A 10,733-nucleotide genomic window follows, 5' to 3' on the forward strand; every position below is an offset into this window, starting at 1 on the left:
CACAATAAAACAATTCCAGTTATTGCAATGTTTATTAAGCAATCCAACATAGAAATGGAACACAAAAAAGTGATGTATTGTTCAGTCTGGTTTGGGTTTGCAGGGATTGAAAAAACAAAGTCCTTCAAAAGCCAGAAATATGTGGAATGCTTTAAAGACCATGGCACTTGTTGTGCAAGTCCTGATGAGCTGGCAGAGATGTGTCAATCACAGGGTTTCCCGCAGCACTTTGCAGTTAAGGCGGCCGCCTAAGCAACACACGCCTGCCCCCCCCGGTCTGACGGCAAACCCCACCATACCACCTTAACTCACAAATCTTCTGCGGGAAACCCTGAATCATCATAAATAAATAACTAACCGTAGCACTGCAGTCACGGGATCACTGCTAATATTATTTCTGAGTTATTCTACGGCCGGCAAGTCATTTCTTCAACGCACAGGTGGAGGTTCTTCTCCACATGGAGGGAGGCACTTGTATTGAGGGTCACAACAGCAGCAGAGTGCCAGAAAGCAGCCAGCCGTCAAGCTGCATCACCAGCTACAGATGCACAGCAGCGGCCGTGTGGTGGTTCTGGTACCCGGGCCCAGACCCAACAGGGACCAGAACCAGTAGGAGAACCGTAGCTGGTGGTTCTGCACGGCTTTGCTGCGAGGAAAGTTACCAATACTGCTTTAGACTCACACTGTCCTTCTAGACCTAAGAACACTGAACAGGTCAGGATCTAGGGAACATTGCCAAAATATGGAACCTACACATGAATTCCCCCTTCCTGTTTTAATATTGTTCAAATATTAACATGGAGGTTGTTGCAAATACAGTATTTTCCTTAACTATTGTCTAGCATTTCTTAACACTCCAAACTTCACTCACTCTGCAAAAGGTGTAAACATTCAGAAACAGGCTAGGACTTTTTAACCACTGAAATGCACCTAATTCAAACATGTCAGTCCAATTCTCCCGCCCAAAAAGAAATAGAAAAAAACTACATATCTAAAGAACATGTGACAGCTTTGGCTACAGTTTTACGGAGGCATTTTATTCCAGCTTTCTTTTCTCATCACATCTGTTCCCCCCTTCGCTCCTAACCTGTGATGTCATCATGCCTGTGATGTCATCATGCCTGTGCTGTCATCATGCCTGTTTGTGTCAGGTGTTCCTGTCCACTTAGTCCACCTCTGAAAGGACCACGCTCAGAACGACTTCAGTCAACAAAGGGGCATTATGTTCTGAGCAGAGCAGATGACTGACACCTCCTGTCCTCCAATCCACCTCCATGAAAGCCGGGGGCTGCGATTGGATCGTTTTGTCTGGCTGTTCCGCTTCCCCGTGCAGAGCCCTCCCACTAGGCTCTGGGGGAGGGGCCTGAATGGTTGATGGTGGCCGCAGATGGGTGTCAACCAATCAGTGTCCTGACTGTGTGGTTCCTTTGAGGTACCACATCCCTCCGACGCTCACACAGCACTCCTGGGGGAAGAACCGGACCAGAACCAGGAGAACACGGGTCAGGTCAAGGGTCAACAAAAGTTGCCTTGCTGCTAGATACTAGTTCATTTTAGAAGGCCTATCAAGTTCTAGTTCTGATTCTAGAACAGCCGTCTTATCTGCCGGATTCTAGATCCCACAGTAGAACCTTCTGGTTCCGAGGCCTTACCTTCAGCAGCCGGTCCAAATCCGTCTTGGTGACGGCGTCTCCCAGTTCCTGCGTGAGCTTGTTCTGGATGACGTTCCTCCGGACCCTGTAGTTCTTCATGAAGACCTCATACAGAACCTGCCGGTGCTGGGGGAAACAAGACCAAGATGAACGTTACACAGGAGGGGGTCTGAAGGATCCTGAGACCGGGAGAAAGGAACCGTGTGTGAAGAGGGAGAGAACGGAGGTTCTGTGAAGGTTCTCCCACCTTGTCGAAGGTCTCTCCCGTCTCCCACACAGCGAACACCTTCTGCTCGTCTGCAGCCGCTGTGCTCTGGGCTGGGAACTGGAGGAGCAGGAGACAGGGCAGGGTCAGGGCAGGGTCAAAGGTTTCAACCTTTTGAAACCTTTTATAGAAAGATTGTTCAAACCTTTAGAAAAACCTTTTTATCAAAACTTTTTTTTTTTTTTTTCAACCTTTCAAAACTTTTAGATAGTTTTTTTTTTTTTTTTTACTTTTTTTAAACTTTTCGGTAAATATGTTTTTGATAGGAGAGGAGAAGAGGGGAGAGGAGAACAGAGAAAATATTTTTTCAACCTTTCAAAACTGTCTTGAAAATATTTTTTCGAAAATATCTACTTTTTGTAGAATTTGTTTTATAGTGTTGCAAATAACCTAGACCCATGTCAGAATGTCAAAATGCAAAACACGAATATTTTACATTTTGGGACAGTGCAGTTTGGGACGGTTAATTTTGCACTTGGGACAGTACTGGGACAGCGAGGAAAAAAAGTTAGTTGCGAGCCCTGAATGTCATACGCGAGCCCTGACTGTCATACGCGAGCCCTGACTGTCATACGCGAGCCCTGACTGTCATACGCACACTGTCTCACACACACCTGACTTTAGGTTCAACAGCTGCAAGTAGAAGGCTAATTTCCTCCAACAATCATTACCGGGTCAGTCCTGCATTAACCCCCACACATTTCAGGATAGCATCTGGAGACGGCATTTGATCCGACAGTAAACCTGTTTGCATTCTGTCTTCTTAACAGAGATGAACCCCTTGTTGAGCAATAATGGCTTTGTGTCCGTAGACAATAATAGCAGTTACGTGAGGAGGGACGAGGGGATGCTGGCCTCCTCGTCTCTGCCCAGCCCTCCAGCGTAACTCTAATCCCATCACCAGGACAGGGATGGGATTAGACCTAATCCAGGTCAAGACAGGATCCTAGACTGCAGGGGAACGGCCACTTGTGAACACAATGGACCCCAAGGCCGTATCAACTCAGAACACTGTAGCACCACAACCAAGACCCAAAGCTGACGAGGACTCTGGGTAATCTCATGACTGCCATTACATCAGTCGTCAGGGCTCTTTATCCGACCACACAGTCACCTGGTTGTAAAGACACACACGGCATCTAGACAGGGAATCACAGCAAGTTTGGTGGGAATTACTTGAAAAACAACTGATTTGAAAAGCAACAATCCCACATGGATTGTTTCCACTCAGGAACCTGAGAACCCGAGCCCTCCAGCGCTCCACAGGAGCAGAACCCGAGCCCTCCACAGCCCCGGACCGCCCCCGGCCTTGCAGACGTTACAACCTCCATTCTCTGTGTGTGTAAGAAGATATCCACTTTCCAACTGCCACTGCAGCAAACTGCCAGGTTTGGCTTCCTCTGAAGGGGGACAGGGGTGGAGGAGACCCACTCAGCTAGGAGAGACAGGAAGGGGAGGACTCCTTCACTGGGTGGAGGAGTGGAGCTCTAATCTTCCTGTACAACAGTCTGTTTCCTCACTGTGACCCCAGGCTAACCCCAACACTGGGAGACAGCAGCCTTACATGGAGAAAATCACCATGTTCAGTAAGTAGTGTGATTCAAACAAGTAGGGAATCTACAAGTCTGTGAACTAATAGACTGAAAACCGTAAGACGCACCATCACAAACACACACGACCACAGCTAGCGCTAAATGAACAACAGCCAATCGACCAGCTCCTCTAGCGGCTACTCACCGGCACCAGGATCTGCTTGCAGTGGCTGAGCAGGATGGCGTCCTGCAGGAGCCGGTCAGAGATGGAGTGGAAGAGGCAGTGTCCGGGGGGCAGCGAGGCCAGGTGGAGGTTAAACAGCCTCTTCAGCTCGCTCAGCGTCAGCACCAGATGCTTCCGGAAGGTGCTGTACACAAAGTCCCGCAGCTCCTGGGAGGGCGAGCTGGTGGACGGTCCCCTGGGGCGGCCGTTAACTGAGCCGTTAGGGACGGCGGAGGAGGAAGACGTGTCCATGGACTCGTCCTCCCCGTCGCTGACGGGTTCCTCTTTGACCCGGACGCTGTTTCCTGTTCCCCCCGAGACCCCGCCTCCCTGCCTGCGAGCGCCGGCGTCCCGCGGCATGGACGCCTGCTGCTCACGTGCACGCTCCTGGGCGACCTTGAGGCGCTGCTCTCCGCTTACGTGCACGGGTTCTGCAACACAGACCTTACGGTTACGAGGACGAGCCGCGTTCCTGTCACGGGAGCTCTAGGATGTCAGAGCGGGACAACACCTACCTGGCTGAGGAGGGTTCTTAGAAGCAAAGTCGTCTTTACTGAAGCTGAAGACCTTCTCCAACCTGCACACAACAAAACAAACATCACAGGCGTCAGGTTATTGAACACTTGAGACAGAGAGAGTGAGTGAGAGAGAAAGAGAGCGAGAGCCAGACAGAGAGACTGTGACAGAGATCCCTACTTGCTCTGGATGCCCATCCACAGCATGTTCTGCCGATGGACCACGTCGGGGTGGTTTCTGATGAAGAGGCTGTCATGGGGCAACAGGAACTCCCAGCCGCGGTTCACCCTGGGCACGGCCATGTGTTCCAGGAACTCCTTCACGTCCTCCGGAGGGAGCTGGTCGGCATAGGAGACAGAAAGTGTTCAGGAACCTCCTCTGACTGGAGCGCCGCTGACCTGAGACTCTACAGATCGTGACCCTCACCTTGATGATGGCAGCGACCTCTTTCCTCATCAGCGAGCGCTCCTGGGTGAACCGCCACATCTGTCAGGGAGACAGAAACACCGTCACACACACACCTCAGAAACACCGTCACACACACCTCAGAAACACCATCACAGACACACACCATCACACACACACACAATGCTCAGAACTCAGAAACACCCATCACATACACTGTCACACACCAAAGAAACAACATCACACACTCTTCAGGGTGTCACACACCATCCCCCACCTCAGAAACACAGGAATGACCGCCACACCTCACTCAGAAACACAATCAACAATTCCTAAATTGTCCCACAAGGCTTTAAGACACATGAGGATGACATTTTAGAAGCTGTGTCTTGTCCTCACCACAAAGTCCCGGCCTCGACAGAGGACCTCGGCAGGAACACCACTGTGAGGGCTGCAGCTGGTCTTGGGGTACAGCACGTCACTGAGGGAAACAGGACAGGGAGTTAGCATTCTGCTAGTCTTTAGAAGGACACAGGACAGGGAGTTAGTTCGACATTTGCCCTTCTAAACCGCAGCAGGAATGGTACCACAGCAACACATAACACCAGCATTTCCATCAAACAGCAATTAGGTCCTCTCTGTGGTCTCACCTTTTCACCACCCAGTTACCCTGCACCAACAGCGCCACCTGCTGGATGCAGCGCATCACTGCGACCGAGTCAGTCCCAGACGCCAGGAGACCCATCAGGTTGGCAAACGGCATCACCTTGACTACAGACGAGAAGGGATGGGAGAGAAAGGGAGGAGAGGGAGAAAGAGGAGGGAAGAGGGGGGGGGGTGAGTAAAATAAAATGTAAAACGTTGTAAACAAACTGGTAAGGGTAAATGTCTGTGTGGGTCCTGGGTGATGTTCAGACGTACCGTTCTTCATGAGGGTCTTCACCTGGTCGCCCAGAGGAAGGGTCCGCAGCTGAGCCATGGACAGGACGTTACTGGGGCCCACCGGCTTCACTCTGGGGGGGGGGGGGGGGGGGGGGGGGGTAGAGAAAAGAGAGAGACGGGGAGGAAGAGAAAAGGAAGGAAGGACAGAGAGAGACAGAGAGAGAGAGAGAGAGAAAGAGGGATAACGTTTATATGTACTTCCGATTGTTTAAAAATAACAAAACACACATTTTACGAAATCTTAACCAATCAGAGGAGAGTCGACTCACATCTTCTCCTCTGCCAGCGGGGGCATGAGCATGGCCAGGTATTCCCTGAGAGAGCACACCAGAGAAGAACAGTTTCCTTGTATTAAACACAGGAGGAGTGCAGGCAGAGCCGACCACATGGACACGTTAGAACTCTTATGTGGGCGGACTTACTTGGATGTTTTAACCAGTTCTGTGTTTTCAGAACCTCCCATGGACTGACAGTACAGATACTGTCTTTCATGATCTGATCGCCCGTCCTGAACACACACACACACAGATTAAAATCTTGGCTCTCGCCATCCATGCCTGTCCGATTCTCTCTCCCAGGAGAGCGAGATCGCCCATTGCTACACTATTTTAACTGCAGATCACGAGGTTGCAGGATCTAATCCCCCCCGTGTTGTCTCTTTGTATGAAAGCTAACTCAACACATGGTGCCAAGCAGAGCCAGGGTGAGGGGCGCCCCCTACCGTGACGCTGTGGTAGTGCAGGTGTACCCATGGCTCCTCTGCCTGCTTCTTCTGGAGGAACTCATAAGACTGGATCCTCCGCTGGCGTGCCTGCTCCGACTCAGGACGAGAGAACCTCACCTGGAGGGGGAGAGAGGGGGGGGAGAGAGGGGAAGGGGGGGGGGGGGAGGGGGAGAGAGGGGGGGAGAGAGGGGAGGAGTGTGAGCGAGTGAGGGAGGGGGTGAGTTTGAGGGAGTGATGGAGGGGGTGAGTTTGAGGGAGTGATGGAGGGGGTGAGTTTGAGGGAGTGATGGTTGTAAAAGTATCTCACAGTGACGGCCTTGACATCTTCCTCTGCTTCATCCTGAGAAGAGTCTCCACCTGTGGAAAAACAAGAAAGAACATCATAGCTGTTCTCAAACTATCACCTCCAGGGTTCCATGTTCTCCCGTACAGGGTTCCATGTTCTCCCGTACAGGGTTCCATGTTCTCCCGTACAGGGTTCCATGTTCTCCCGTACAGGGTTCCATGTTCTCCCGTACAGGGTTCCATGTTCTCCCGTACAGGGTTCCATGTTCTCCCGTACAGGGTTCCATGTTCTCCCGTACAGGGTTCCATGTTCTCCCGTACAGGGTTCCATGTTCTCCCGTACAGGGTTCCATGTTCTCCCGTACAGGGTTCCATGTTCTCCCGTACAGGGTTCCATGTTCTCCCGTACAGGGTTCCATGTTCTCCCGTACAGGGTTCCATGTTCTCCCATACAGGGTTCCATGTTCTCCCGTACAGGGTTCCATGTTCTCCCATACAGGGCTGAATGATGTTAAGGTGTGAGCTCCATTACTCTCCATCTTTTGCACATCAAGCACACTCCCTCCCTCCCCCTCTGTTTGCAGTCTCCCTCCCTCCACCTCTGTTTGCAGTCTCCCTCCCTTCCCCTCACCTTCGTTGGCCGCCTCCCTCTCCCTGTGCTTGCTGTCAGCCTTGTCCAGGTAGCTGAAGCTGGGCCTCATCTGGAGGATTCCCTGCAGAGGCGTGATGTGCAGCTCCCCTGGTGACATCGTACAAAAGCGCCAGTGACATCAGAAAGTGACAGCAACATCTTCAGAAGCTAAATAAACAACAAAAAATTTTAGAAGAACCCAAGACTGTGGTCTAAACAGCAGACAACCGGACAGCACTTCCTGTCTGGGTCACATGACCCCAGGATACCTTTGCGGAAGACAGCAGCCGCGTAGCGCGACGTGTTGGTGGTAGCCTGGATCGACGTGAACATCTGCTTGTCCATCATCTTCCTGCACGGAAGACGACAAGATACCATTTGTGAAAACAATATCCCCAATGGGCGTCATTTAACCATGTCGGATAACCAGCTAGCTAGCAAGCCAGCCAGCTAGCTAGCAAGCCAGCCAGCTGGCTGGCTTGCTAGCCAGCTGGCTGGCTAGCCAGCTGGCTAGCAAGCCAGCCAGCTGGCTAGCAAAGTAAAGTTCTGCTACTGGATGTACTTACCCAGAGTAGGTGTTGGTCTCCTCGTAGTTAGTTCCATCCACGTTGAGGGCGATTTGCTCCCCTTTGCTGCGACAGTAGTTGGGGCTCGATGTGTTTATGGTCATATCCAACTCAACCTGCACAGGTCACATTTGGAACGCCATTATAAGACGTTACTGAAAAGACAAGCTGCTGTGCTTTCTGAATGCTCTACTAATTTCTACCCTGCTGGGAACTGCAGAGGTAATCATGGGTGTTGGGTGTGTCTGGCAGTGGGGGAGACTGTGGGGAAGGCAGTGGGGGAGACTGTGGGGAAGGCAGTGGGGGAGACTGTGGGGAAGGCAGTGGGGGAGACTGTGGGGAAGGCAGTGGGGGAGACTGTGGGGAAGGCAGTGGGGGAGACTGTGGGGAAGGCAGTGGGGGAGGCAGTGGGGGAGGCAGTCTTACCTTCTGCTGCTTGGGTTTGATCTTAGCAGACAGGTGAGTGACGTCATCGTACGTCATAGAGGAGGGCCGGACGGGATACTAGGAGGAGGATTTAGATTAAATTTATTTTGACTACGTTTTGATTCCTTTTGGAAGGTGGGTGGGGGTGTAAGGCTTACCTGAAACAGGTAGAGTTTATCCACAAGGCTTTTGGCCAGGTAAACATCGATCTAAAAACAAAGAGTGAGTCAGTGAATGAGAAAGAGAGTCAGAGAGAGAGAGAGGGAGGGAGAAATAGGGAGGGAGAGAGTCAGAGGGAAATAGAGCCCAGGAAAGAGTTAAAAAAAAAAAAAAGCCATGACTTGCAGTATACAATATGATAACATCTTCCCTGTGTCATGAGTCATGACAATAATTTCTATCCCTCCCATTTTTGGCCTGTGAACTGAATGAATGTCTGACACATTTTCAGTCCAACAAGTTAATCGGGTACCTCCTTACAATCTCATGTTTGTTTTTTAGATGTTTTTAACTAGCGCAGTATAACGATTTATGCTCCCATAGTTTACATGGCTGGGGTACATTTACATTTAGTCATTTAGCAGACGCTCTTATCCAGAGCGATTTACTGTAAGTACAGGGACATCCCCCCGAGGCAAGTAGGGTGAAGTGCCTTGCCCAAGGACACAACGTCATTTGGCACGGTCGGGAATCGAACTGGCAACCTTCAGATTACTAGTCCGCTTCCCTAACCGCTCAGCCACCTGACTCCCTGTCAGGGTAGGCGAGCATTAGCGTTCTTAAATTTACATCTGGGTTAATCGGGTGAATGTCCCCCACCTCTTGTATGATCGGGTCATCGTCCTCCCCGCTGGCCATAGTGAGGAGGCAGACGTCGGCAGGAGGGCACCAGTAGACCTCAGGACACCTAGAATCACAGAATCGCAAAATAAAACGTCGTTACAATCTGGTACAGATATCCAAAAATATTTCATCTCCTTCCCCGGGTCCATGTTTAAATGACAAACGACTGTTGTCTGATGCAATGTGTGCAGTACCAGTCAAAGCGATGCCTACAACTCTCCAACGCCGTTGAGGGTTATTATAGTGACATGGTAGTTTTAATTTAATCGTATCTACAGCTGCAAGAACTGTGCTTTAATATAACACAAGGGTCGACTGCATGATCCGAATTCTGTCAGTTTAACCAGCTTCCCAGTCATCACCGTAATGCATAACTATGCTAACAAGCTAGTTTGAGCATACTAAATAGCGATATACGTTACAAAACATTAACACACGTTAAAAGTAGTGATATTTTTGCTAGCTCGTAGTTGTATGGTGGTCATAACTAGCACCATAATCACAGTTTGGAGCTGGATATCATTACAGAATACTGTATCCCTACCAACGTGTAGTAGACGTAGGGAAGTGTAAATCAAAACCATAACTGGGTTGCTAGCTGTAAACAAGCTAGCTCTGTGTGTGCTAGCCATCATTGACATTAGACCACTTTATGGCATCTCGTCGTGGTCACCTAGACCTCCAGTGTGTAGCACTAATGGTAAAACGATTATGCTTAGAAAGCCACCGCAAGGTAATTTGGCTAATGTTTTAATAATACTAGCTAGCTATGCATTCTCTGAGTGACACAGCACTAGACGAACCACCGAAATACCCGTGGAATAACTACAAGATGCAAACAGACATATACGGTAGAAACAAGGTTAGCCGGTGAAGATTGGCAGATAGGCTAGCAAATTACATAACATAAAAAACATAACGATAGCTCACGTGAACTATTGAACTTCTAGCTAGCCTATCCCAAATGAGTATTTTTCTAGGCCCCGGTTATTCTAACCACTTCAGATTAATCTGTGGAATGGGTGTAATCAGCATGCCTTACCCGCACACTTCAGCGTGAACTTGAGTTTATTCCATTCGCGTTATGGGAGAAAAAAAACAATTTGTTGGGGGACGAGCTAGAGAAGCCCAGTGAGACAGTTCAAGTCTAGTGTAGCTAGCTAGTTGCCATGTTGCATCCTGATTGCTTCTCAGACACGTGGGGAGGAGCTGCTGTTTGCATGCCCACAATGCAAAGCGAACATGCTCGATACTTTTTCTTTTTTTTTCGGCAGATGGCGATAGCAACTAAGCTAATATTTTTTGCTTCTACCGCTTATCTGTCTTCCACATTTTTTGAGTCTCTCACGCGACTGAATGATCCCTGAGCAGTCTGCTAAAAGCGTCTGCTAAAAAAAGCAATACATGTAAATGTAGCTGTAAAGGTTTCACTTTCTCGAAAAAACAAACACTTAAAAATGTAAATACAACCGGCGATTTATTAGTTTTATCATCACAAAGACTGCAAAAACTCTTGGCAGCGGTGGGATTTGAACCCACGCCTCCGGAGAGACTGGAGCCTTAATCCAGCGCCTTAGACCGCTCGGCCACGCTACCGTTGCAAGGTTGGCAGGAAGTCGTCTACTTAAAGATGATTTCCTCAGATTCTTCGAATTAATCAATATGTGGTTTAGTCCAATATGTAGGTCTGGATAAGATTTATGGAGTTCCATAAATATGTTGT

The 10,733-nt window shown here is 49.6% G+C and overlaps 1 protein-coding gene and 1 non-coding gene across 2 annotated transcripts; both read right to left on the reverse strand.

Annotated features, from left to right (window-relative positions):
* Positions 1 to 13: 13 nt before the first annotated feature.
* On the reverse strand, positions 14 to 10,189 carry polr3e (polymerase (RNA) III (DNA directed) polypeptide E). Its single transcript, XM_067244997.1, has 21 exons — positions 10,053 to 10,189; positions 8,987 to 9,074; positions 8,326 to 8,376; positions 8,168 to 8,245; positions 7,742 to 7,857; positions 7,445 to 7,527; positions 7,176 to 7,283; positions 6,567 to 6,616; positions 6,257 to 6,376; positions 5,958 to 6,043; positions 5,805 to 5,849; positions 5,515 to 5,606; positions 5,244 to 5,364; positions 4,993 to 5,074; positions 4,615 to 4,674; positions 4,369 to 4,526; positions 4,188 to 4,249; positions 3,655 to 4,103; positions 1,900 to 1,977; positions 1,653 to 1,778; positions 14 to 1,465 (listed from the first exon to the last, which is right to left on the reverse strand). Exons 2-21 carry the CDS (start codon positions 9,023 to 9,025, stop codon positions 1,403 to 1,405), a joined length of 2,067 nt encoding a protein of 688 aa, XP_067101098.1. The 5' UTR covers positions 9,026 to 9,074; positions 10,053 to 10,189; the 3' UTR covers positions 14 to 1,402.
* A 335-nt stretch (positions 10,190 to 10,524) lies between these two features.
* trnal-aag (transfer RNA leucine (anticodon AAG)) lies at positions 10,525 to 10,606 on the reverse strand. Its single transcript has one exon. It is a non-coding gene; the product is annotated as a tRNA-Leu (tRNA).
* Between the last annotated feature and the right edge of the window lie 127 nt (positions 10,607 to 10,733).

This window comes from Osmerus mordax, chromosome 10 (genome assembly GCF_038355195.1).
Source record: "Osmerus mordax isolate fOsmMor3 chromosome 10, fOsmMor3.pri, whole genome shotgun sequence".
NCBI classification, from domain to species: Eukaryota; Metazoa; Chordata; class Actinopteri; order Osmeriformes; family Osmeridae; genus Osmerus; species Osmerus mordax.

Coding starts and splice junctions, on each gene's coding strand:
- polr3e (XM_067244997.1), bottom strand. CDS start 9,025: ATGGCCAGCGGGGAGGACGATGACCCGATCATACAAGAG. Junction 6,617..7,175: donor GAGGGAGGCGGCCAACGAAG/GTGAGGGGAAGG, acceptor GTTTTTCCACAG/GTGGAGACTCTTCTCAGGAT. Junction 1,466..1,652: donor ATTTGGACCGGCTGCTGAAG/GTAAGGCCTCGG, acceptor TTCTTCCCCCAG/GAGTGCTGTGTGAGCGTCGG.